This window comes from Trichosurus vulpecula, chromosome 2 (genome assembly GCF_011100635.1).
Source record: "Trichosurus vulpecula isolate mTriVul1 chromosome 2, mTriVul1.pri, whole genome shotgun sequence".
NCBI classification, from domain to species: domain Eukaryota; kingdom Metazoa; phylum Chordata; class Mammalia; order Diprotodontia; family Phalangeridae; genus Trichosurus; species Trichosurus vulpecula.
In genome coordinates this window covers 284,002,151-284,029,460 of record NC_050574.1, presented here as the reverse complement: position 1 = coordinate 284,029,460, position 27,310 = coordinate 284,002,151, and the positions used below count along the sequence as shown (strand labels likewise).

The window sequence follows — 27,310 nt, the reverse complement described above, 5'->3', positions numbered from 1 at the left end:
TCACCACAGTGGAATTCATCAACTCCATCTTCACAGTCTTTCTGTCCATCACATATCCAGGTGTTCAAAATACATCTTCCACTAGGACAACCAAAATAATTCTCTTCACATTTGGGTTTGCTTTGAACTGTGATAAAATACAGAATGCAATATCTAATTAAATCATTTAAAACCAACTGTTTTCTCAATGTCAGAGGATAAATAAGTATTACTACTTATCTATTGTATTCAGGGTTTGGGGTTGGGGAATGGGAAAGGCTGTGTTAGAGTAATCAAAAGTAAGTGAAGCAAAAGAAAGTCAAATTATTGTCTCTATCTATCTAGTTGACTTCTTTTATGTACTTTTATATGGCAAAAAAAAATGTTTTTAAGCGCCAGTGAATGGTTTAGGAGTGAAACTTTGTACTACTGAAAATTGTTTATTTCACTAACTGACACCCTGAATTTTTAGAATACTGCAGAAGTATTTAAGCTTACATATCATACCTAAATACTGTATTTTCTTAGTTCATCAATCCAGTTTATAAAGAATTGATTTCTCTCCTTTCACCTGCCATCACTCATGGCCCCAAAACCAGTTTGACATAGACATAGCATTGCTCCTAGCACTGACTGGCAAGTTGTCAGTTGGCTGACATTTTCCCAGCCAGCAATGGAATATATAGAAAAGAAGGAAAAAAATAGATCTCTTTTCCCTATTTTAACATGGCCGAAATTTTTACTTTTTAGTTGTTTAAAAGGAGTCAGTACTTCAGTTATGGCAAAAGTTAATGTTTTTACTATCTTAAAAATTAAGCAGAATAAAAAAGCCACAGTCTCCTCTCTCCACCCCACCATACATATTTTCAAAAGCTTTTGCTGGTTCTTTTGAGGATATGTTATAGACAGAATGCTATATATTTAAATTAATATGTTCATGCCAATACGATTATGATTACAAAGAAGAAAGAAAAATACACACACACTTAAATACGAATGCAGTACAGTCATTTCCTTTAAGACTCATGGTTGTGTTCAGATGAGATGTTAAGCATCATAAGCTGAACTGAATCCTAGCACCCTGTTCTCAGGCATGAAACCTACCCTCTAGAATCTAAGTGCTATGAATTCTATTAGAAATTCAAAGTTTTCTTTTCATCGGACCTTTCCAACAGAGCCCCAGATCTGTCCATTTGCTCCTCAGTCTGGTTCTGACATACTCTCCAACTTGGTCTCATTTTCTTGACCCTGACCATTCAGGTCATAATCTTACATTAGTCACTGGCAAATGTCTTGGCCTCTACTTCATTACCTTGAGGCTTTGGGCTCCAACTTGAATGGGAATCATTCTATCTTTTTCTTTCCTGCTTCCCTATCTCATTTTCACTAATTCTTTCTTCCTCCCTCCCTTCCTTCCTTCCTTCTTTTCTTCCTTCCTTCCTTCCTTCCTTCCTTCCTTCCTTCCTTCCTTCCTTCTTTTCTTCCTTCCTTCCTTCCTTCCTTCTTTCCTTCCTTTCTGGCAGTTGCAATTAAGTGACTTGCCTAGGGTCACACACCTAGTAAGCATCTGAGGCCTGATTTAAATTCAGGTCCTCCCTATCCACTTTACCACCTAGCTGCTCCTCACTGAAACTACTTCAAAATTATTACTCTAACAATTCTCCAATCACATTTACATACCTCTTGCTTATAACTGATGAAATTTTCTTGCTTCACTAAAGCCATCTGATGAAACTGACATAGAGCTCTCCTCTTCCACTTCTCAATTTTTTTCAGTATTATCTATTCTCTTTCCTTTCTGTTCTGGACAAGGTTCTACCCTTATTCAGCTAATTATCTCATCATTTCCCCTTTCATGGCCAAATACTTTGAAAAATTAGTATGCACCAGATGGTTCCATGATCTTACCCATATACTTCCTCCCCTCTACCTAAACCCTTTACGATTTGGTTGTTGTCTCCACTATTCTAATGAAACTCAGTGCCTGGCACATGGTAGGTACTTTACAACTGCTCATGTATTGATTGCTTCCCCAAAGTTCACCAATAACCTAAATTGTCAAATTCAATAACCTTTTTTTAGCTTCAATACTAATTTGCTTTTCTGCAGCAAATGAAAATGTTGATTGCTACTCCTACTGGATATCCTCTTATCCAGTGGCTTTAGAGATACACAGACTATCAGATATCCTCTTACTTTTTTGTCTTTGACCTCTGTTGTGGGCTCTAGATCTCCAAATGTGTATAGGATATGTCTACATATGCATCCTTTTGATACCATAAATCAATGTCCTAACTCAAGCTTATAACCTTTCTCCCATGATATAATTCTTCTGGCTTCATTTTTGTTTTGGGTATCAAAAATTTACCAATCTCTCATTTTAAAACTTCAGTTATCTTTAATTCTTCCTTCTCCTTCCTTTCACATATCCAGTGCTTCACCAAATCTCCCCGTACATTTCAACGTTCTCACTATCCTTACATGTATCTCCACTTACATTTACCATCCAGGTCCTTGTTACTCTTCACTTGGAGTATTGTAATCTTAATGCATCTCTTCCACAAGGAAAGACTTATGGAAGAAAAAGACTGAATGATTTTTGATGACAAATAAGTGGCAAAACATTCACTACAGAAAACAACAGTACTCGAGACAATGTAATATGTTTTAATAGTTTAGTGCTTTATATAAATCTTAAAGGATTTTTAAAAATGTTAATTGTTACTGCTACTGTTGCTCCTTTAGACACAGCACTGAACTATGAAGTCTTTGTTCTGTTTCCAGTTTTGCTACAATTTAAGAGCAAAACTACTAAATCTCTTGATGCGTGTACCCTTAGTCATCTCAAAAAAACCTATAAATTGGAAATAGAACAAAATAAAGTAAAACTTTCTTGAATGATATTTTACTGCATGTTTTTGCAATGTAGGAGTTAATGTCATTATACAATGTACTACAAAGCATTGGGTTTTTTTGCTAGGTTTTCTGAGTAGGAACATATGAACTATGATAACTCAAACAAACATATGAACGCACAAAAAACTCCCATAATGAAACTGGAGGCCTTTGTGCCATAGGAAATTCTGACCCAAGAGTCACATATATTAACCATTTTCACGTATCAATTGCCAACTTTAAAAGACTAATGATGAACTGAAAACATTAAAGGCAAATGATCTAAAGATAGGGTAATCTTCTTGAGAATAATTTGAATTTTCATTAGTGATCACTTACATAACCCACTGAATAAGACAGAACAGCAGAAGTAAAATGAGATGGCTACTTTTCATTACTTCTTAATTTGCATTTCCACTTTGAATACACAGACTTAAAACGAATGAATGGCTTCTGCACAGCTGCTCTCTCAATCTTCCAAGTGCAGGTTGTTTTCCTTTCCACAATTACCTGGGCACTTTAATTCGTCTGAGTAGTCTCCACAGTCATTAGAGCCATCACATATCCATGCCGGCAGTATACACAGTGAAGTGGAATTACACTGGATGAATCCTGTGGTTTTTACTCCTAGTTTGTAGAAATGTGTGCAGTCTGTGTTACCTAGAAGGAAGTCAAAAGAAAAAAAAATGTAAAACTCCCATTTGCAGGGATTATGAGCCTTCTGTTGAGGCCACCGACACAAGGTTAAAGAACAGGTAACTTCACTTACAGAAGTAAATATGCAATTATCCTACACCACAGGGGTTAATTACATATTAGTTCTGGATGGGGTTTCAGTACGAATTTGGACAAGGTTCAGTACAATGCTAAGGACACTCGAGTATGAAGAGAAAATGTAAAGAATCTCCACATCTTACTGCAGTTCTTCTCGTCTGAAGCATCTGCACAATCAGTGTTCTGGTTGCATCGTGCTGATTTTGGAATGCAAGTCCCATCTGCACAGCGAAACTCAATAGCAGCACAGGTTGAAACTACAAAGAAAAAAAGTATACCTACATGTTCAAAGGAGGCCAAAAGAAATATTGACATTGCTTATTAAAATAATCTTAATGAAACATTAATTTGATAGAAGTACTCAAATGTATAAATTACACTTGACTCTATTCTCCACCTACCCTGCCTCTAATGTTCAGTTCAATTTAATTCAATCTACATCTAGTGAGAGGCTATGCAAGACTCTAGAATGTACTAGTTTTCCCAATGGTCATAGTACTAATGTCTGCAGCCTTCTTGGCATCCCAACACTAGGTATTAAAAGAAAAGCTTTTCAATACCTCTTTAAAAATGGTACCATAGAGAGTGAACTGCTAAGTATCCTCAGAGCATATTATGCTATGTTCCCTCCTACTTTTGAGCTTGGTAGAGACCATGTGACCATGTACAGCACCAAAATATGTATATCTGGCATGTCCTGGCCTTAGTGGTGAATATTTATGCTAGCCCACATCCTTGCTAAACTGAGGGGAAAGCCAGGTTCTCTATGTTATGATGCTATTCACAGTGGTACAAAATACAGAGGTAGTTCTTAACCAAATATTCCTGTGTGGATTGCTTACACATCTATTACTGCATAATTGTTTCTAGCAATATGTTGTGAACAGGTGCGTGGAGTGCTACATAAGTTAAATTAACCTCAGTGAGATCTCTGTTCCAAATTCAAATTTTCACATCTTGCTTGTGAGCTAATGTGCAATATGAAGGGCTTTTTCAATAATAATGCTTGTACTATTGTTGATATTTTAAAGAGCTTAATTATAAATAGAAGCTGCATCCATAGGAGCTGTATCAGTTGCAAATGCTTTAAAATGTTATCTTAAATATGCAAATTTTACTCAAGGGTGTGCATGCCATTTGCTTGTACTTTATAATGCACTGCTTTTATTATACCTTCAAATTGCATCTTTATTTGTGTTTAAAGGATGATTAGAATAAATGTTTTATATGCAATTTGCAATTGTAATTATCTTACTTTTACCTCATTAAAAATATCATCTTAATATACAAAACAATTGTCATTGCCAATAGAGACAAATGTATTGTTTGAAAAAGAGAAAAACAAGTATGTCTCTGAAACTATTTATATTTCTGAGAAAGCAAGGTAAAATGTGACCACTATCATCTTTACCATTAATCTCCTATGCGTATTCTCTCTATTGATTTTAAGGAAATTAATGCTAAAATAGTTTTTTTCTCCTTTTAGAATGGAGCAGCAGATAGAAAATCCAAACTATAGATAATATTAACACAAAAAAAACCTTTATATTTCTTTGGAATGTATTATTTGCAAGCAGTGCCCAATTTATGAATAGGCTGGGCTCCAAAAGCTCTTTAATATGTCAGCTGTTTGGAAAATGCATTTTTCCATAGAAACAGTATTAAGTTAGGTTCGTAGGCCCCAAGTCAATTCAGAAGAGCCTTTTTAAACCATAATGTACTTGAAATATAATATGAATAGCATTAATCAACTAACCATCATATATAATGACGTTTCCATGGGAAAACACATTAATAGTTCTAATTTGAGATGTCAAGGACAAAGTGTCAGGATTGAGAATGAAGGAGGACTCTCCCAGAAACAAGAAACTAGAATTGTTTTCACTGGAAAAGAATAAGTGTCACAGGGTTTGAGTATATAACAGTGAGGCTCAGAGACAGGAGCAAAAGTATAGAATCAAAGAAACTCAGAGTTAGAAGGGACTCCTGAGTCTGGGCTCTTTTGAGGAGTAAGGGATTCAAAAGGTAGCATGTAGGCCAGGAAACTGGGGAAGAATGGAAACACAATAATTATTTTCCCAATTTTCTCTACCTTCTCCTTTTATCTATTATTTTCCTAATATCAACCTATCCACTGAGGACTCCATGCCTCCTCCCTGGGAGGTATAGGTAACAGCTAAGGGAGAAATGAAGGGTAACAAGAGGCAGTGGGAGGAATCAAGGTGACAGTGCCCTCTACAGTATCAAAAAGGAGGAGAGTACAGAAAAGAAATCTGTAGCAACAGCAGGTAGTAAAGATAAACTCGGAGTAAGGGACTACCTGGATTGTTATATTTTCCTAAGCAAGTGTACCATCCTAGCATTATTTTGCTCAGTTTAAATAGTGAAATCAATTTCTTCATTATAGTTATTTTTAAGGGAGAAAGACTATGGAATCTCTCATTTATCACGTGAATAATGAAGCTTAGTGACCAATCCTCCTCAAGTAATAAGGCACTGAAAATGGAGAAAGGAAAAGAATACTATCCACATAATAGTAAGTCAAATAAAAATAACTATGGCATTTGCTCCCAATATTCTGTGGTAGAAAGTCTAATATATTGACCTAAGAAAACATGAATGAGAACATACATCAATATCAAGAATGGGAATGAGTGTAACTGGTTACTCAAAGTGGAAAAAGAGGATTAAAATTGTCCTAACAAATATTTTCCTGATCCTTTCCTTGTCCTCGGTGAATTACCTTCAAGTCAATTATGATTCGATGAAATCAGATACCAATTCTATCTTTTTTCTTGGTGTCTCTGTACATATTTCTTAGAAATAAACCATGTCAATTTCTCTTCTCAAAGTCTTTATGCCCAGCCTGACTGTGGCTAAACAAGACTGACAATGAAAATACATACATACATACATACATATGTATATATATAAAATTAATTTGCTATGACATACTTTCAAACTAAATTTCTTTGACCTCATTTTGTTATCTAGACTGTAAGAGAGAAATGTCTACACCAAAAATAAGTATGAAAAAGGAACACATTTCCTTTAAATCAGTTGTTCTCTCTATTTGAACTCTTCAAAGTATTGTTGTGAACTTAAGAAAACAGCTTGAGCTTCTCTTAAAGAGGTCTTAAAAACTATTTAATTCTCCAGTCCACCTATAGGCACTTGAGTATCAAAAAAGGAAAAAATAACTTTCTAGGGGGAACACTTTACACTCTTCTCAAAGAGAGGATCAGGATGGACATGTAGCCTTTCTATTTCTAGTCATCTGTGTACCCACATAAATGATAGAGAATTAAAGTATGACAAAACCTCTGAGGAACAACTTGGATGTCCCCAAGATAGCATGACTACCAATACTCAACAATTTTAGTCATGAGAAAAAAATCTATAAAGGTAGATGAACAAAACATTTAATAGTTTTCTTCAAAAGACAAATGACAGAAAATAAGGCTTTCTAACATCCCTTTGCACCCTAAAGTCTGACTCTCTGCCCTGATAGACTAATAAAAAAATAACATTAATGAAAGCCAGAAAGTCAGCAATCATTTAATCTTATGAGTTAAGAATGGCTTCAATTAAGCATATTCCCACAAAATCCTTTCTAACTTTAATTGGAGTTAGTGCTTATAGACTTATTTTGTACATAGTCACAGAGAAGGTGTCACTCATCACTGGTAGTGAAGGTTTCCTTACCTGGGAATTCCATAGGCTAATAAAATGACAGGCAAAAATGCTGTAAATTCTATAAAATCCTATCTATAAATCGTTATGAGTGTATGCGTGCGCGTTTGTGTATGTATTAGGGGTGGTGGTGGTATTACATGCACCATTTCAGAGGAGACATGACTAAGGAATAGGGGCCAGGAGAGGCTAGAATCCAGAGACTATTCTCCCATTTCCTCTAGTTCTTGTCCTATGTTGTTTCGTAATGACACCATTGAGTCTGTGCTTTGTGTCCTAGCCAGATTATCAGAGACTAAATCAAAATCTTATCCACCATGATCTTGGGAAGATGTACTGTTAAAATTCTTCTGAAAGCAAATGGCAGAAATGAACTATGTGTGGCTGAACATTAAAAAAAGATATCATAATGACTCCTCTTATATTGGCAAAAACTAAATATTTGTTGATTTTGAGTGAGATTTTCAAGGCTTGATTAAATCTGTTAGTTCCCAGGAATGAATACAAATTTGTTTTAATTCCTACAAGAATACTTTAATTACATACAACAGAGGCCTATGCCCAGTCAACATTACCCTGCTGACACCTGCAATCAAGACATGGAACTTCACTTCAGCAACCAGATGATTATTATTGCTATTAATATTATCGTTATGAAGAATAAAAAGATACAATTTGTGAATTTACTCATTGTTCTTTCCTGCTATTCACATCTGTTGCAGCACTGTGTCAGAAATATCAATTATGTACACTGAATCTAAGTAAAAAAAACCATTTAACTTGAATTACTATTATTTTAATAAATTCTGCTTATTGGCATTAGGAAAAATCTAAGAAGTTTTTATATCTATTTTTAATTCTTTTAGAAATAATACCACTTCAGTCAATCAATCAGTATGTATTTGTTGCATTCCTGCCATCTGGTAGGTATTACAGTTTATAATCTCAACCAAACTAATGGATTTTTTATAAACCATTTTTCTAACTAAACTTTTTTCCCCCCTAAGGACTCTTTACATTAGCTTAATAATTGTTTTATATTCCTGTTGATAATGATTTTTCCCTATACTTATATCTATTTCTTAATATCTTATCTTCTATTTTTTTATTTTCATAATGTCTCCTAGCCCTTAATTTCCCATTCCTCTAGCTACATTTAACTAGGTAAATAAATAAATTTGCCAGCCCTTTTTCTGGAGTGTTTTGGGTCTGGCTTTTTTTTTTGTTTTGTTTTTTTTTTGCTTTTGCTTCCCTTTCTTTCCACAGAGTCATAGCTACTTGCTCCCCCTTTGCCATCCTGAGCATTTCGGGTTATTATCTAAACTACATGGTATCCTTGGGTTCTTTTTCACTAACATATGAAATAAGCCTATTATTAATGCCACTGTTTAGGTGTGTATTACAATTATTCCCTAAATAGCTCTGCCATATCATATTTTTAATCTTAAGTAATAGGCTCTCAATAAGATACTACATCTGTTTATAGAGTATCAAGCATATGGCACATAAAATAGAGCATTTCCCTGAGTGCATCAAATCAGGGACCTGAAATTGAGGATACCAATGCTGCTTCATTAGTAGCTAATAAGAGGACATGGCTTCCTTAACTAGTTAAAAAAAGTACCTGAGGCCCATATGTATACATCATATATTCATGGAGCCAGAAAAGAATAGCCCAATCTGATCATTTTACAAATGAGGAAACTGAGACCCAATGAGCTTAGGATAATTAACCACTAGACCAAAATGTTATCTACAAGAAGGCATGCACACACAGAAGGAATCAACCTATCAGAATTTATCTTGGAGGCAAGAATCATTTACCTTCCTCCCTGAAACCATCAAAAAAGCAAAGGGAAGAGGTAGAAAAGTAGAAGAGGAGATTTTTCCCCACCCTTCCCTTCTCCTATCCAGCAAACTCTTCTCAGGCTTAATAATGAATATTTTCTTTTCACTTTTGAGGTTAACCTTCATTTTTACTTTCTAACATTAAAAAGAAAGATAGGAAGAAAAGAAAGACAGACATAGAGTACGATTCCATATCTCTCCCTACCCCTTCAGCAACCTTTAGAGATGGCTCTACAAATAAAACTTTAATAAATATGTTTGAAGATTAAATTACCTTTCAAATCAGTCAACAATATTTATTGAATGGCTTCAATTTACAAGTCAATAGACTTGGTGAAAAGAGATTAAAAATGTAAGACAAAGGTCTAATAATAATAATAATAATAAAGCTAGCATTTATAAAGCGCTTTAGGATTTTCAAACTACTTTACATATGTTAATTCATTTTATTATAGGGAGTAATTTATAATCTGGTTGTAGAAACAAGATAAATTAATTCAGAAGTTAAGAGACAATATTCATGAAAGACAATATAGCACAGTGAACTGGTCTCAGAGCCATGAAGATTTAAGGGCTTTGGGCACCTCTCTATAAAGCTGCTGAGAAAATGGTGGTCTCAAAAGTAGAGGAAGTTCCCTCAAAAGGGAATTCACTGTATCAATGAAATTATAGATCTAGTCAATATCCCTACCCAACTACAGAACTGAGTGCCAAATTAATGGCATGAAAAATGATAGTTCAGAAGATGAAGAGTTCATTATGGGTAGGAGGGTCAGGGAAGACTTAATGAAGTAAGTGAAACTTGGCACTGAGTGTAGAAGTATGTACATGACTTTAATAAGAAGATAAGGGAAGATGGGGTAAACGTAATGGTGTACAGGAGCCAACTCACACTGGCCCATGAGACACAATTTTTAAATTTTCATTGTGAGCATTAATACCACAGAAAAAGGCAAATGCTATAAATCAGAGCCTGAGTCATTATTTTGTCGATTTTTTTTAAGGAATTTTAAAAAGAGTTTAAAGACTTTAAAAAGTGATAAAGAAAAGCTTAATAGTGGGGATTAAACTTAAAAGTGTGTCATGAATACACTTTTTTTTTCAGATAGCCAGTTGCTAAACATTTGTCAGCACAACTCTAAGTAGATGTGATATTTTGGATAGAAGAAACAACATAATCAAAGATGAATGATCAGTTTGGCTGGTATGTATCAGAAAACATGTAGAAGAGTTCTGGGCAAATAGATTGTAAAGGTATGTTGGCAGTGGATATCAGAAGGCCTTAAATGCCAGCAAGCTTTTATAGTGTTCAGAATTTATCTCGCAGACAATTGAGGATCATTAATATTTCTGGAGTAAGAATGGACATGATGAAAAGAAATTTTAATGACTGATCTGAATGAAATGTGTATGAGAGAGTAGGGAGTGATAGGAGGAAGGAAGACCAATATGGAAGTACTGTATTAAAATAAAGATGAATTAAGGGTCTGGACCATGGCAATGGCAGAATAAAAAAGAAGGAATGTCTATGTCCCACTTCAATGGAAGAATGAATACAGATGGATGATTAATATGATAGAAGAGGCATAGGGAAGAATCAAAGATCCCTCCTAGTTTTTGAGCCTTGATGACAAGTTGATGGTGAGACCATTAGCATAAAGTAGAAAGTCATGATGATGACACAGTTTAGGGTGAGTGAGGTATGATGAATGAAGCAGCAGACATCCTGTTAGGTGATTACATAATACTTAAATGGAAATGTCTAATAAGTATTTCAAGATGTGGAAAAATCAGTAACAACATTTAATAGGAGGGAAGAGGAGCCAACAAAGAAGACAGAGGATTTATTTGAGATAACATTTTAACAAACTTCTCATAATAAAACAAAAAAAAATACATTTTTAATTGTGAACCTGTACAAATGACAACTCCTATTTACCTTTACAGTCTAGTTCATCAGAATTATCCCCACAATCATCTTCACCATCACATAACTTGCTATTTGGAATACAACGGCGATTATAACAGTGTTTGAAACCTCTTCGGCAACTTCTGTTTTCTGTTAATTAAATTGACAAAAATCAACAAAATTAATTAAAAGTAGCCTACATTTATATAGGGTATTAAGTTTCTACATTCATACATTGTCCCATTTGATCTACACAAAAACTTTTTGATGAGGGTAGGGTAGAGAGTATCCCAAAAGTCTGTAAAGTAGTAAGCTTTCATAACTCCCAAAGTACAAAAGCTATAAACTTATAAGAAACATGATTTCAAAATTTCATTATTTCAATTTATTTTATATTTATTTAATTTCATGAATTTTAATGATATAACTTAAATGTTTACAAGAAAGAACACCCTATCAGTTTACATTTTGCATGTGATAGTTTCTGACTAACACTAGAGGAGGTCCCCTTGTATGACCACTTCAATCACTTGACCTATATTCATTAGACTTTTTCTAACAGTGTCACATCAAAACTATCATGTATGTATCCAAATCTGATTCTCTGAATGATCCTGAGCCTATTTGCATCTTTTTAGTTGCTAAATAGGGGCTGATAAAAAGTTTTTACAAAGTTTAAAAACTGACTAGAATAATTACAGCACAAGATGGTGGCTATATTGAATTGTAACAAGAAAGACATCAATATTTTGAAATTTTAAATAATTAACCTTTCAAGTGTTGATTTTGAACACTTGCAACATTTATGTTCTTAAAGTTATTAAAAATTAAAATTATACTCAGACTTATTATCCTCATTTTATAGAAGAGGAAACTGAGTCTCAGAGGATTCAAGTAACTCGGCAGAGATTACAGGGCTAGTAAGATGACTCTGAGGCCAGTAGTTTTAGCAGCAATGCCCTAGAACGCCTCTTGACATGAGGGCCTCCTGACATAGTACTCTTGGCTATACCAGGGTAGAAGGAAAGTCAAAGGAGAGAGAACCAAACCAATGTAGATGGAGTCAGATACTGAGCAGAAAGAAACTATCCTCCAATCTTCTCTCTCTTCTATTTTCTCTATGAAAGAGAATGATCTTTAGATCTGGTAGTACTTACAGTACAAACATACTTAATAAGTTCGATATTTAAGTCCTCAAAAGAATTGTAACTGAATCCTACTGAGCTATATTTCTGGGTATTAAAGGAAATTTGGAATATAAGAGATAAGCTTCTCTTGGCAACCTCTGAAAAAAGAAGCTATTGTAGTACCAGAGCTGGGCAAATGACTCAATTTCCAAATAAGAAGGAAAGTATATATCTAAAACTATAGACTGCTAAGGTTAACTTGAATTCCTGCCCATTTTCTACAATATATTATTAAAGCAACAGTTATTGAGCTTATAGAAAGTGAAGTGCTAAGAACTGGCATGGCTTAAGCAGGGACAAATGATGCCAGGATAATTTTATTTCCTTTTTTGAACAGGTTTACCAGACTATTTGACTTGAGAAATACCATGGATATAGTATTTGTGGTTTTTACATAATTGAATCACATAATATATTTTTGAGAAGATAGAGAGATGTGGGCTAGAGGATATTATAGGTAGGTAGATCTGAAAATGCTCCAAAGAGTGGTGATTAAAGTAATGTAAATCTAGAAGAACATCTTTGGTAGAGTGTCCCAGTGTTATGTCATTAGCTCTCTTCTGGCCAACATTCTACTTTGATGAAGATAAATGAACACTGTCATCAACTTTGGTCACTATGCCTCTCAGGTTTTTTGTCAATCGAAAATATGATAAACACTACCATCTATATCTTCACTCAAGACACTGATAAAAATTTTTGAAAAGCACAGGACCAAGAATCCATGTGGATTTCCATTAGGGACCTCGTTCCTAGTTTACAGTGGTCCATTAATAACTACTTTTAAAGTCTCATATTGATTTCTCATTCCACCGAATTATACTCTGAAATAGCTACTTCCATTCATCTTGCCTACGAGTATAATATGAAAATTTTGATAAATGCTTTTTTGAAACCTAGATAAATGATGTCTAAAAAATAACCCTGACTACAAGTCTAGTACTGCTTTCAGAAGAGGAAATGAGGTTAATTTAGCATGATTTAATTTCTATAAATCTATGATGACTCAGTGATCATTGCTTCTCTTTCTAGATGTTCATAAGTCACTCCTTTATTAATTCATTTCAGTTCTTTACAAGGAATTGAACTCAAGGACACCATAATTTTCAGAATCCATTCTCCCTCTCTTTTTTAAGATTAGAACAACAGTTGCCTTTTTTCAGTCTCCTGTCAGATCTTCCCCACTTCACTTCTTTCAGAGATAAGTGACTGTGTCTTAGCAATCACATTGACAAATTCTTTTGGGATCCTGGGATAGTCTGTCTGGGTTGGTGAGGTGAAGTTATCCAGTGCAGTCAGGTGCCCTCTTACTCTTTCTTCCTTGTTTATCTTAGATTTGAACTCTTTATTAAGCATTTATATTCTATTTAGAATTGATTGGTAGTAGATTCCTTCCCAGTAGTTAACCAAGAAATCTACCTATAAATTACTGAAACCAGGGATCTGAATCTAGCATGAAGACTGATGGCCAAGTGGGTTATAACATGGATCCTGTTAAGTGTTGGACTAAAGTTAGTGAATGGAAGCAGTACATGAATGCCATCAGAGAATTCCAGGTTCTACTATTCAGGAGGAAAAAAAAAATGTACTCTATCTTAATATGCTCAAAGACAATGTCCACCTTTGAAAAACATTTTCATGAATGAATTCAGGAAATACAATAAAATAATCACGTAGAAAACAATCATGTAGAAAAGGAATCAGTAGTACCACTAGAATAATAATGATAATAAAACAATAATAATAGTTTTTTAAGGTTTACAGACACATTACATACATCATCTCATTTGAGTAGTAAAGACATGTTTAAGAAACTTACCACAGTATAGCAATTTTTCATCAGATTTATCCTTACAATGAACAATGCCATCACAGGTTAGCTGGTAGTCAATGCACTCACCATTCCCACATTCAAACTCAGAATAAATGTTGCAAGATGAATTCTTAGCTAGAATGAGAATAAAAATTATTTTCCCCGTATTAATTTTTGCAATTCAGTCATAAAGTAACAATTTATTAGTATTTGATTCTGTACACATTGATAAAGAAGTGCCAATATTTTATTTGAATAGCCATATGCTAACAATATATGGCATTAAAGCAGTAGGGTGAAAACCATTTGGCCTGGACTATAGATTTATGGATCAGTGGATAGGGTACTGGGCCAGGAATGAGGAGACCAGAGTTTAAATCTGGCCTCAGACACTCACTAGCTGTGTGACCCTGGGCAAGTCCCTTAACCTCTGTTTGCCTTAATTCACTGGAGAAGGAAATGATAAACTGGTATTTTTGACAAGAAAATCCCATGTGGGGTCACAAAGAGTGGGACATGACTGAATGACTAAACAATAACAACAAGATGGATTCAAAGGGCACCCAAATGTATTAAGTAAAGACACTGAACAACAGAACATTAGATGTGCTTATTGTCAATGGTGATTATTTTTAAAAAAAGCTTGATTTTTGTCCCTTTGAGATACAGTGGATATAGTAAGTGGTATAATGGATAGAGTGCCAAATATGGAGTCAGAAGATCTGAGTTCAAATCCAGTATGACACTTACTAGTTGTGTGAATCTAGACAAGTCATTGAACCTCTTTGTGCCTCAGTCTCCTCACCTGTAAAGTGGAAATAATAACAGTATCTACCTCCCAGGGTTGTTGTACCAGCACTTATCTCAATGTCTGACACATAGTAGGCACTTAATAAATGTTTACTGACTGACTAATATTATTTTTACAAGGATCAAATGAAATTACATTTGTAAATTACCAAGGAAACCTTAAATAATTACATAAATTATATCATAATATTTTATTATATAAATTATGCAAATGTATATAATTATAATAAATTATATAAAACAAATTTTCTATGTAAAGGAATTATATAAATACATAAAAGTTATTGTTGGTATATTTTTATAGATGAAAGCTAGGAAAGCATTTAATTACATATATACATATATAAACTAATTTGATAGTTCATGTATTTTGGTGTCCTATTTTGTTTTTAATGGAACTGGTTTTTATATGATTACGGGCTTTTAAAAAAATAGTGATTATTAACAGGCTTCAGCTTATTAAAAACAATATCTTGTACATAAGAAGGGGTTTTGTATGTGTGTATGAATATATATGTATATATGTAAAATGAAAAAACAGTATAGGCTAGATATATATTAAGGGCAATTAAGATAATAGCTGGACAGACCAAATTCTCCACAACTACCCACACAATGTTCAAAGGCCTAGAGGAAGGCCTCGAAGATATAGGGTGGCTCCTCTTTGGATGATTTATGGAGACGCATCAACAAGTCACCCAGCTTGGGAAAGGATGAATGAGTTACAGTCTGCACCAAAGGAGAGAGTAGTCACATTGATGAAATGACAGAGCCATTAAATCACTAAAGGAGAAAAGTTGAGGCATCTAAAGTTGGAGGTAGTCAGGGCCTGTTTAGAATTGCCTACCTAGGAATTTAATTTATGAGTGACCCTTGTAGACACATATAAGAGTACACAATGCCAAAAACCTCCATTTCCCCCTCTCAATGTTTTCTACCTTGCTTAATCAGCACACACAGACTCTGCTGTCCCTAGAACTAAAACCGCTCCTGTTATGTTAGGAGGCTGGAGTCTCAATTGTTCATACAGCCCTACCCCTCAGGGATACCCTGTGCTCATGGGAGCCATAACCACTGGAGGTATCTCCAAATACTTCCTACCTCAGCCTTTACCCTAGCGCCTTAAAAACCTCTTTAGAAACATTAGCTGGAGTCCGATTCCACAGCCTTCACTTTACCTGCCTTGCTTCTCACTAAAGTACCTGCCTCCTTGATCCAAATTTCCAGTCCCCCACATCTTCCTTCTACCAAGTCCACACCCATTCCTAACTAATAGCTCTCGGTCCAAATCCCTGATAACTTGAGTATTTAGTACTCACTTGAGTAGGAAAAGAGGAAAGTTGACTCTGCAATGGGTAGGAGTGAGGGTAACAGGTTACGTGGCAGAATAAAGAAGGAAGACATACTAATGTCATTTCTAGGTGGCACTCAAAATGAATCTCCATAGGACCAACATTGTCGATTATAATATGACAGTGTTGACTAACTGTGGACCTCCAGCATGTAAGAGACTTAACCCTTTGGCATTGCTGTAAGGTGTGATGTAAAGATACTTTAAGGCAGAGCCAGCTACCTGGATAATAGATCCCTGGGACAACTTACCTGACCCAGAAATAGTGTTTTGACCAGTTCTCAGAAGCCAAAGAATAATGCAGGGACTTCAAATAAAGAAGCACAATTTACAGCTTTTGGAGACAATGAGAATACATAACCACTATATAGTCAGGAGTCATGTTTAAAAGTCCAGGATTAAAGTAAATGGAAATATCCTGGGTGTCCCAAAAAAGTTTCAGTGAAATTTTAAGCTTTAACAGCTTAAAATTGTAATAGCTTAAAGTTTTAAATATTAAAGTTTAAAAATCTACTAAAACTTTTGGGACACCTTTTCTTACCAGAAGGATTGAAAGCCAGAATTAAGGAGAGTGAAAGTTATGCTCACTTTCCAAAGTCAAGATCCAGATAACAAGATGCCACTATCGAGTGACCAGAGTGGGACAAGATGGCACTGGAAAATTCTCAAAACACAGACAAGTAATTTTACCCACTTGGCTTTCAAAGCTGGCTGCTCAGGGGCATGTAGAATTTAAAGCTCTGCTCACCCATGAAGCCATGTGAGGCCTGAAAGGTTATATGTTACTAGTAGTATTACCATTCAGCTGTATTATAGATAAATAAGCTTTCATGGACTGGACTGAAAATCTAACGACCTTTTATAACTTTGCTCCTATGAGAAGACATATCATGAGGTCCAAACCAATGAATTACCACTGAATATCTGGGACATATTCAGTGGTAAGTCAGTGCCTCCCTATGTTCTCTTTTTTAGCACTCCCAATCAGTGCCATGTTGATTCATTCACTAATGAAATCTGACCTTATTAATTATGACTGAGCTAATTAGAATGCCATTTATCTATCCTAATGCAGGAAAGTTAGCTTAATTTTTAAAATTTATTCTCATTTTTAATTTTAATTATTCTTAATTTCTTACTAATCCTTCTTCCATAGCCATTTAATTGAGACAGTATTAAAGTCACTGATATTGTTTGAGTTTTCTAATATTTAGAGGCTTTATTTTTTAACTATTACTTGGAGTTAATATAGCTGCCTCCTCTACCCTGATCACACTTTGCAAAATAATGCTTCCTTCATTTTTTTAGGTACCTGCATTTCACTGTAGTGAGCATTTACCTTTTTGTAAATGAGCTGGCAATTTAGCATCTAGTGATGAGCCTTCACAAACATGGCTTCCTAGATGGTTTGGAGATGACAATCTAAGCACAGGCTAGGCTCAAAGCTTTACAATTTTCCAGGATCTATTAGAATCAATGTACTCACAGTCACTCAACAAAAGGATAAGATATTTATGAAAGTGTCTTTTAACAGAGGTGACAAAAACAGATCTGAGTAAATTCCTAAGGTCTTTTCACACAATATTTCTGTCTCCATATCTTAGCACTGCCTGTCACTGATGTCTAGAGTATACTCCCTCACAGATCCCTTCATTTCCTTTAAGAGACAGCTCAGGAGCCGCCTTCTACATAAACCTTCCCCAGTCTCTCCACAGCTTCTAGTCCCCACTCCCACAAAATCATCTTTTATCTGTTGTTAATATCCATATATAAACATTGTCTATCCTCATCCTTGGTAAGCTCTTCGATGGCAGAGACCAAGCCGCTTGCTTGGTATTCCCAGCACCTAGCAGCGCCTAAAACAGTGAACAGCAATGTTTGTTGATTGATTGATTGGACGTTCCATGCCCAGGCCTTTTATTCCCTTCTATTCGCTCCTTCCCAGTATTCCTCCTTTGATAAGCATCACTAAGACAGCCAAAAACAGATGAGGCTTTGGGATAGCAGATAGGAGGATGAAGTCAGTATACATGCACTGCTTTTATCAGTGACTGCTACAAGAGGCTAAAGACTCCAATGTCTTCCAACCTAGCAGAATTTTATACCAGTGGTGTAGAAGTCAGTGCCCGGCCTCACCAACTTTCCAAGCTATACAACATGGCTATTTAGCAGGCTTGGCAGTCATAAGAAATTCAGCAAGAGTCTATAGTCCTGTGTTAGTACAACTGTACATGTCAGAATTGATGGCAGCCTGTCTGACCCATTCCGTCTCCCCAATAGAGTGAAGCAGAATGGCATAATAGGGACAGTTTTATCCAATCTATTTTGCTGCTAGCCTAGGTCTGTACAGTACACAAATAAGCCTTGCTGTTTTGATTGAAGGCAATACTTTGCTTCCAACCTGTGGTGACCTGTGAAGAAACATGAGTGACTCTAATGCTTGGCTTATGCCAGAGGCTTACAGATGGGATTGGATCCACAATATTAAGGTTGTGACTACAAAGGCAAACCGAAGTGGGCAGTTTCCACAATTATCTGAGTATTCAGGAAGAATTGCTTGTAAGGGAAAAGGAAGATTTGGGAGCCTGAATCACCTAGATTGGCTGCCTATACTTATAATTCATAGCATCATCACATTCACTTTGATGTAGGCTAGGAATAAATCAGCCTTTCTATATTTATTCCTCCTTTTTGCAAGGAAGGGATGCTTTTATGTTGAAGTTCCACTCAGTAAAATGAGGATGCACATGCTCATGTCTTTAGATTTCTCTCACCCTTTAGAGTCCAGCAGTTTTTATGATAAGATAATTGTGCTATCCAGATGCTATAACACATCCCTGTTAGGTAGGTCATTAATACTGGAGCTCAGGAGTAAGTATAGAATTCAGCAAAGATGGAGCTAAATAACTTTTTTAAAAATCACTTCATTGCTGGATATTCATTTTTATGACCTTAATATGCAGGGGTCAATAAGGTTCTTGTTCTTTTCAAAGATGAGGAAATAACACACAAGGATACAGACATAGAGAAGGGAAATGTTAAGGAATTCCCATATTCTGAGAGGTGGGTTCATCATTTTCTGATAGAAATAAATCTGCTTCTCATCTTCTTTGAATAAAATTATCCTCAATCTAGTCAAAGGAAAGGGTCTATTTTTCTGCTGGCTGCTAAAACTCATGGAAAGATCAGAACAGTCAAACCTTTATTTATTTTGGAAATGGAACTGGAAACTTTGTTGTTAATAAGTATATAGTATAACTGTGCTAATTAAAGATCGAAATCCCTTTTGGAAGTATAAACATCATGCAGTGCTGCAATGCTACCTTCTTAATAAATGGTATGAAAAATACCGCAAATCAGTTGCATGATCCATTCCCTCTCATTTACATACTGTGACTGACTGGAAATGGCTTGATCTCAAGGCTCCTGATCCAGTGTCTAAACACACTGCAGTTTTCATTTGCCTTTAATTAAGTTTAGAAACTTGGGCATTCAGAAAGTCCAAATTATGCGGTCTCAACTGATGAATGAGTAAAGGCACTCGTTATGCTAGCCTGTAAACCTGCCACTCCATGAGATGACATAGGTCAATAGTACCTTTGTTAACATTGCTAATCCAATGGCATCTCTATGATAGAGCTAAAAAATAAGTGGGAGCAGAGAACTTTGCTGGAGAGTAGCATCAATCAGCTGTCTCTAATGTTTGCAGAGAGTTCTAAATTTCCAGCCTTATACATATAATGAAGCCATCCCAATGGTCCTATGGGTGATTCTGAATAACTGCCTCATTTCATATTTCAGTTCCTATTACTTACTCACACATCTGTTGTCATCTAACAATACCCGATCTCCCCTGCATGAACAATTCACCCTCCCATCAGGCGTCAAGAGGCACAGGTCGTGGCAACCTCCATTTGCTAATGCACATGGAGAAAGTTCACCTGTGAATTTAAAAAAAAATTTCTATTAGAACCATATACTTAACATGCACTACAGGTAGATTCCTGTACTAGGGTCATCTTAATGATAAACTGACCACAGATATGTACTAAACAAAGGAGATTTAGAGCCAAGTGGGATTTTTTTAAGGCTACACTAGGCAAGATTGACTAATGAATCACTGCACAATTCTAACAAGTTGAAAAGTACACACAAAACCAAGAACAGTCTGAGATCAAAACCTCTAGTATAATGAAAATCACATAGATATGGAAACATAGCACTGTAAATGGAACAATAGGAGGTTCAAAGGAAGTTATAAATCCATTTACAAAATTTATCTACCAAAACATTTTAATTTTCAATGTAAGCAATTCAATTTGTCTCTTTAGTCAAGGATATGGAGGATGAAATAGAGAGCTATGAAATGGCAGAAACATTAATTTATGAAAAAATTGATCTAAATGGATATTCCTAAATGAGCCAGATTCAGTGTGGTGGCAAATGAGCTCTGTTTAGAAACAATATTAACTCTTTCAAGCCACTCTGATATATGAAAATAGTGAAATCATGAATGATAATGTAATGGTTTCAGTCATCTAAGAATTAATGCCCAACGTATGAGGAAATCTGAGTGAAATTTGGTACACTCTGTAATTAAGGAATCATAATCTTTTCCATTCCAACTTACAGCTATTCGTATCATTGGCCACGGCGATAATACCCATTGGCTGGTGTGGTATGTCAGAACGAAGAACCTTTGTATCTCCTCCTGTGTATTTATTTGAACGCAGAATTGCTCGTCTTCCCCAGTCTGACCAGAAGATATAATTGTCATAAACAGCTAAACTAAGGAAAGTCCCAGGTCCAGATTTGACAATCACCTGAAGTAAATGACAACATAACAACATTATATACATTAGACATATATATATACACATATACATATATACACTGTTTTAATATCAACTAAAAATGACTTTTATATACAGATGACTTTGCTGGGTGCTGGGTCAGATACAAAGATAATGAGAACTTGATCTAAATACAGAGAAAAGTCACACCTAAATATTCAAGAATCATGTAATAGTTACCATATAAACTGAAGCATGCTAAGAATATAATAAAGCAAAAAAGCACAATGCAAAACAATATGCAGAAGAAAACAGTCAGCTTAGTAGTGACTGAAGGAAATTTAATCTATGGTAAACTGATATACAGCTACGTGGCTCAGTGGATACAGTGTCGGACCTGGAGTCAGAAAGACACATCTTCCCAAGTACAAATCTGGCCTCAGACAGTTACTAGCTATGTTACTAGCTAATTAACTTTGTTTGCCTCACTTTCCTCATCCATAAAATGAACTGAAGAAAGAAATGGCAAATCACTCCAGTGTCTTTGCCAAGACATAGGGTCACAAAGAGTCAGACATGATTGAAAAATGACTAAACAAAACAAAATATCATACTGCAATTTTAAAAGTTTATTTACAATGTGTAAATTAATAACAAATTTAGTAAGAATTATTAAATAGAAATTTATTAATCATGGAATTATTTGCTAAATAGTTCACAGAATATGTTGAAAATATTAAATATAATAAACAGTACTAATAACTTTATAATTACAAAGGGATACTTTTTGTCTTCATAACTTATATGTCGAAATTATATCAATGAATAGTCATTGAAAGTTACTGGATACTCAGCATGGTCCCAGATTCAAGACAGGAAAAACATATCCCTCCTTCAAAAATCTTATCATTTAGATCGGGGAATAAGACATAACCATGTGAAAAGTTAATAAAATATTAAAATTATTGTGCACAGAGATTCCACAAGTTAAAATCACAACTTAATTCAATTCAGATAATACTTGTTGAGCATTTACTATGTGTAATTCATGGAACAGCCACTAATTTCTGTAGGATATTAGCTGAGCATATTCTTCATCCATTTCCTTTTTCTGGTGTGGATTGTTAGGTTGGTCTTTTTTGACTGATTCTGGATTTCACCAAGGAGGAGGCACGCTATTTTTCTGGGACTCAATGTTCTTAGCATGATCCTATCTACAGACAGGAACACCTAGAGGGCAAGGATAGTTATGAAAGGCTTCTGAAGCAGGGAGATTAGACATGAGTTACATCTTGATGGTTGGAAATAATTTGAACATGTAGATGAGAGGTCAGTCAGTCAGTAAGCATTTATGAAGCATTTTCTATAAAAAAGACACTGTAGGAAACCCTGGGGATACAGAGGTAAGTAAAAGTCAAGTCCTGGTTTCAAAGTGCTTATAGTCTGATGGTAGAGATCACAAGCAAAAAGTCATGTACAAACAAGATGTATACAGGAGAAAATGAAGATAAAGGAGGGAAAGCACTAGTATTAAGGGCAATAGGAAAAGATTTCTAGTAGAAGGTAGGATTTTACTTGATACTTGAAGGAACACAGGAGGCAGAGATGGGAAGGGAAAGAATTCCAGGCATAGGGAGAGCCAGTAAAAATTCCTAGTCAAGAGACAGAGTTTCAAGGAACAGCAAGGAGGCTTGAGTTACTAGACTGAAGAGTAAGTATGTGGAGGGGAATAAAGCACAAAAGGACTGGAGAAGTATGAGGGAGTCAAGTTATGAAAAAAGTCACCGAATGCCAAGCAGAGGAGTTTATACTAATCCAGAGATGATAGGGAGCCACTGGAGTTTACCAAATAAGGGAGGTGAGGTGATCTCATCAGAACTGGGCTTCAGGAAGATCAATTTGACAGCTAAATGGAGGATGGGTTACAGTGGGAGACAACACAGGGAGAACAACCTGAAGGCTCTTGTATTTCTCCAGGAGTAAGGTGGTAAGAGCCTGCACCAGGGTCGTGGTAGTGTCAGAGGAGAGAAGGGGACATATGTAAAAGATCTTATCAAGTTAAAATAGAGGAAATATGACCACTGATTGGCTATGGGGAGGGTGAAAGTGAGGAGTCAAAGAGGACACACAATAGGAGTTAAGTAGGAGGATATCTTGTATCCCTGACGATAATAGGAAAGTTAAGAAGATGAGAGAGTTTTGGGGAAAAGATAATGAGTTCATTTCTTTAGTTTAGTTTAGTTTAGTTTAATATGCCTAAAGGACATCAAATTCAAAATGTCCTATAGGCAGTTGGTGATAGGAGACTGGAGATTCAGAGAGAGATTAGGTCTGGATAAGTAGAAATATGAATCATTAGCATGAGATGATAATTCAATCTAATTATCATTTGATAATTGATGAGTCCATGAGATCACCAAGTGAATTGTTAAAGAGAGAGAAGAAAACAGGGAGCAGGACAGAGCCTTTGAGGATACCCAAGGTTAATGGGAAAGACTGATGAAAATCCAGCAAAGACTGAGAAGGCACAGTCAGACAGGTGCGAGGAAAATCAGGAGATAACATTGTCATGAAAACCTGGACAGAGGAGATTAAGAAAAAGAGGGTGAGCAACAGTGCCAAAGGCTGCAAAGAAATCAAGAAGGATGAGGACTGAGAAAAGGCCATTAGATTTGGCTATTAAAAAGTCACTGGTAATTTTGGAGAAAAGAGTTTCAATTGAACAATGCAATCAGAAGCTAGATGCAGAGAGTTAAAAAGAGAGTGAGAGGAAAGGAAATGGGGCCACTATTTGTAGACAGCTTTCATAAAGAATTTTGCTAGAAAAGAGGACAGATATATGAAGATAGCTTCCCATGAATGATCAAGTGAGATTTTTTTGAAGATTGGGGAGAAACTGGCACTCACCAATAATAGCTTAAAAAAAGATTCAATTTAAGCAACATTAAGACACCATTTTGTGCAAGACACTGTTGTAGACAAGAGGGGTACAAAGATGAAATTGAGTCTGTTCTTGTATTCAAGGCACTTACATTCTCCTATGGAGATGGGCAAACAGATTTTAAAAATACATGATAATCTGTAGTGGTAAATATCACTAAAGACTATGGGGGCAGGAAACATTTCCTGTAGGTAGTAACACCTGAGCCTTGAAGGAAACTAAGAATTCAAAGAGGCAGAGGGGGAAGGAATGTATTCTAGGAATGGGATATAGTCTAAGCAGACAAAAATATGGCCCATGAAATGACAATATGGAGGAAGAACCAGTAGGGCAATTTGAATGAAAAGATAAATATAAAAAAAATGAAGCAATACCATGAACTTCTGGAAAAAAATAATAAATAAGACAAAAAATATTTATTAAGCACCTATTATGTTACAAGAAATGTGCAGGTGCTGGGGACACATAGCCACAAACATAACATTATCTGCTCTTAAGAAATTTATATTCCAATGGGGAAGATAGCATGTACAAATAGACATATATAAAGAATACATTTTTTAAAAAAATTAATAAAAGATAATGAGGAAAAACTATTGGCAGCTCATGAAACAGGAAAGGTAGGTATAGGAGGTGGCCTTTGACCTAACCTTCAAAGGAAACCAGGGATTCTAAGAAGTAGAAGAAGGGGGCACATTTCCAGGAATGAGTGGAAAGCCTGTGCAAAGGCATGGGTATTAGAGTTGGAATATGGAATGTCATGAGTGGGTAATAGCAAAAAAGCTCATATTCCTGGACAGTAGAATGTGAAGCGCAATAATGCAAAATAATGTCACATGACAGGTAAGATCCAGAGAGTAGAGGACTCTGATGGTAGCTTTGTTGTTGTTCAGTTGTTTCTGTCATGTCTGACTCCTCATGATCCCATTTGGCATTTTCTTGGCAGAGATACCAGAGTGGTATCTGAGGAACTAAGACAAAAACGGTTAAGTTGTCTAGGGTCACACAGCTAGGAAGTGTCTGAAGTCACATTTGAACTCAGGACGATGAGTCTTTCTGACTTCAGCCCCGATATCCACTATGCCACCTAGCTGCCCCTCTAATGAGATACACTGAAGAATTAGAAGTTTACCCTAGAAGCAAGAGAGAGCCATGGATGATTTTTCAGGAGAGGACTGATATGGTCATTCTACCAGAAATTTAGCCATGTAAGACTAGAGTCCAGATTAGGGATTGAATATATGAATCTGGAAATCGACTGTATAGAAATAACTGAACTTATGAGAGCTTATGAGACCATTAAAAGGGAATCTAGAGAGAGAAAAGAAAAGAGAGCATGGGATAGATGCAGAGATGGGTTCATGATTTAGGAGTAAAGGCTGATACTATAAGTAATTTGGGAGAGCAAGGAATAGTTTACTTATCAGATTTATGGAAAACAAAAGAATTCATGACCCAACAAGAGATAGCATTACAAAATGCAAAATGGATAATTTCAATTATGTTAAATTGAAATGTTTTTGTACAAAAAAAAGCCAATGCAACAAAAATTAGGAGTGAAGCAGAAAATTGGGAGAAAATCTTTACAACTAGTATATCTGATAAAGGCCTCATTTCTAAAATATACAGGGAACTGAGCCAAATATATAGGAATACAAGCCACTCCCCAAATGAGAAATGATCAAAGGATATGAACAGGCAGTTTTCAGAGAAAGAAATTAAAGATATCTATAGGCATATGAAAAAATGCTCTAAATCACTATTGATTAGAGAAATACAAATCAAAACAACTCTTAGATACCACATCTCTCCTGTCAGATTGGCTAAAATAACAAAACAGGAAAATGATAAATGCTGGAGAGGATGTGGGAAAATTGGAACATTGTTACATTGCTGGTGGAGTTGTGAGATGATCCAGCCATTTTGGAGAGTAATTTGGAACTACGCCCAAAGGGCTATAAAAATGTTCATACCCTTTGACCCAGCAATACCACTTCAAGAGCTGTATCCCAAACAAATCACACAAGCAGGAAAAGGACCCATATGTACAAAAATATTTATAGCGGCTCTTTTTGTGGTAGCTAAGAATTGGAAATCAAAGGGATGCCCATCAATTGGGGAATGGCTGAACAAGCTGTGGTATATGAAGGTAATGGAATACTATTGTGCCATAAGAAATGGGGATGATACGGACTTCATAACAACCTGGAAAAACCTACACAACATAATGCTGAGTGAGCAGAGCAGAGCCAGGAGAACATTATACACAACCACAGATATATGGATTCTGTGAGGACCAACCCTGACAGACTTCGCTCTTCTCAGCAACACAAGGTACAAAGACAACTCCAAAGGACTCACGATGGAGAATGCTATCTATATCCAGAGAAAGAACTATGAAGTATGAATGCAGATTGAGGCACACTTCATGATAGCCTTTTCCCCCCATTTTTTTCCCTTTTCTCTCTTTTGTTTTTGTTTTTGGGTAGGTTTTTTTCTTTTTTTGGTCCTGTTTCTTCTCTCGCATGATTTATTTCATTGATCACAGTTCTTCTCCATAACTTGACTAGTGTGTAAATTAATTCAATGTGAAGTTATACATGGAAGCTATATGGGATTCCATGCCGTCTAGGGGAGGGAAGCAGGGAGAGGGAGGGAAGAAAATCTGGAACTCAAAATTATGTAGAACTGAATGTTGTAAACTAAAAATAAAAATTAAAAAAAATTTTAAAAACCCTCTGAAATTTGAGGACTTACGTGGCAACTATATAAAAAAAGACACTTACCACAACTGGATCTATGATATAATGTTCTACTTGCCACATCCTATAAAATAGGTACTATTACGGTCCTCGTTGTATAAATAAGGCAATCATGACTGAGAGGGGTTAAGTGACTTGTCCAAAGGCATACAACTAGAAAGTGTAGAGGATCTAAGATCAGGTCTTTTTGACTCAAGTCCAGAACTCTATTCATAATGGCACTCGGTAAAGCCTAAAAAACTTTCAGAGATATAAATACAAAATATATCAATAAATTATATTTTTATAAAAGAAAATAAATAGATGTTCTATACCTATGGAAATTAAACATTTGCCCATGAGAAGGAGAAGGAGAAGAAGGAGGAGAAGGAGAAGGAAAAGGAAAAGGAGAAGGAAAAGAAGAAGGAAGAGGAGGAGGAGGAGGAGAAAAAGAAGATGATGATGATGAAGATGATAAAGATAACTCCTTATTACTAAACAGTCAGTTTGGACCTGGATATAGTAATTTATGTGAAGTTTAAAATTGATTGGATCTACTTATTACTTTTTTTGCTT

General features: G+C 35.6%; 1 protein-coding gene across 1 annotated transcript in view; it reads right to left on the bottom strand.

Annotated features, from left to right (window-relative positions):
• LRP1B (LDL receptor related protein 1B) overlaps window positions 1-27,310 on the bottom strand; it is a 2,306,513-nt gene that overhangs the window by 411,101 nt on the left and 1,868,102 nt on the right. Inside the window, exons 44-50 of the mRNA XM_036744555.1 lie at window positions 20,890-21,082; window positions 20,075-20,200; window positions 14,105-14,233; window positions 11,129-11,248; window positions 3,792-3,905; window positions 3,385-3,534; window positions 5-127 (exon numbers count right to left, since the gene is read on the bottom strand). Of these exons, the coding sequence (XP_036600450.1) occupies window positions 5-127; window positions 3,385-3,534; window positions 3,792-3,905; window positions 11,129-11,248; window positions 14,105-14,233; window positions 20,075-20,200; window positions 20,890-21,082 (955 nt within the window). The remainder of the gene's footprint in view (window positions 1-4; window positions 128-3,384; window positions 3,535-3,791; window positions 3,906-11,128; window positions 11,249-14,104; window positions 14,234-20,074; window positions 20,201-20,889; window positions 21,083-27,310) is intronic.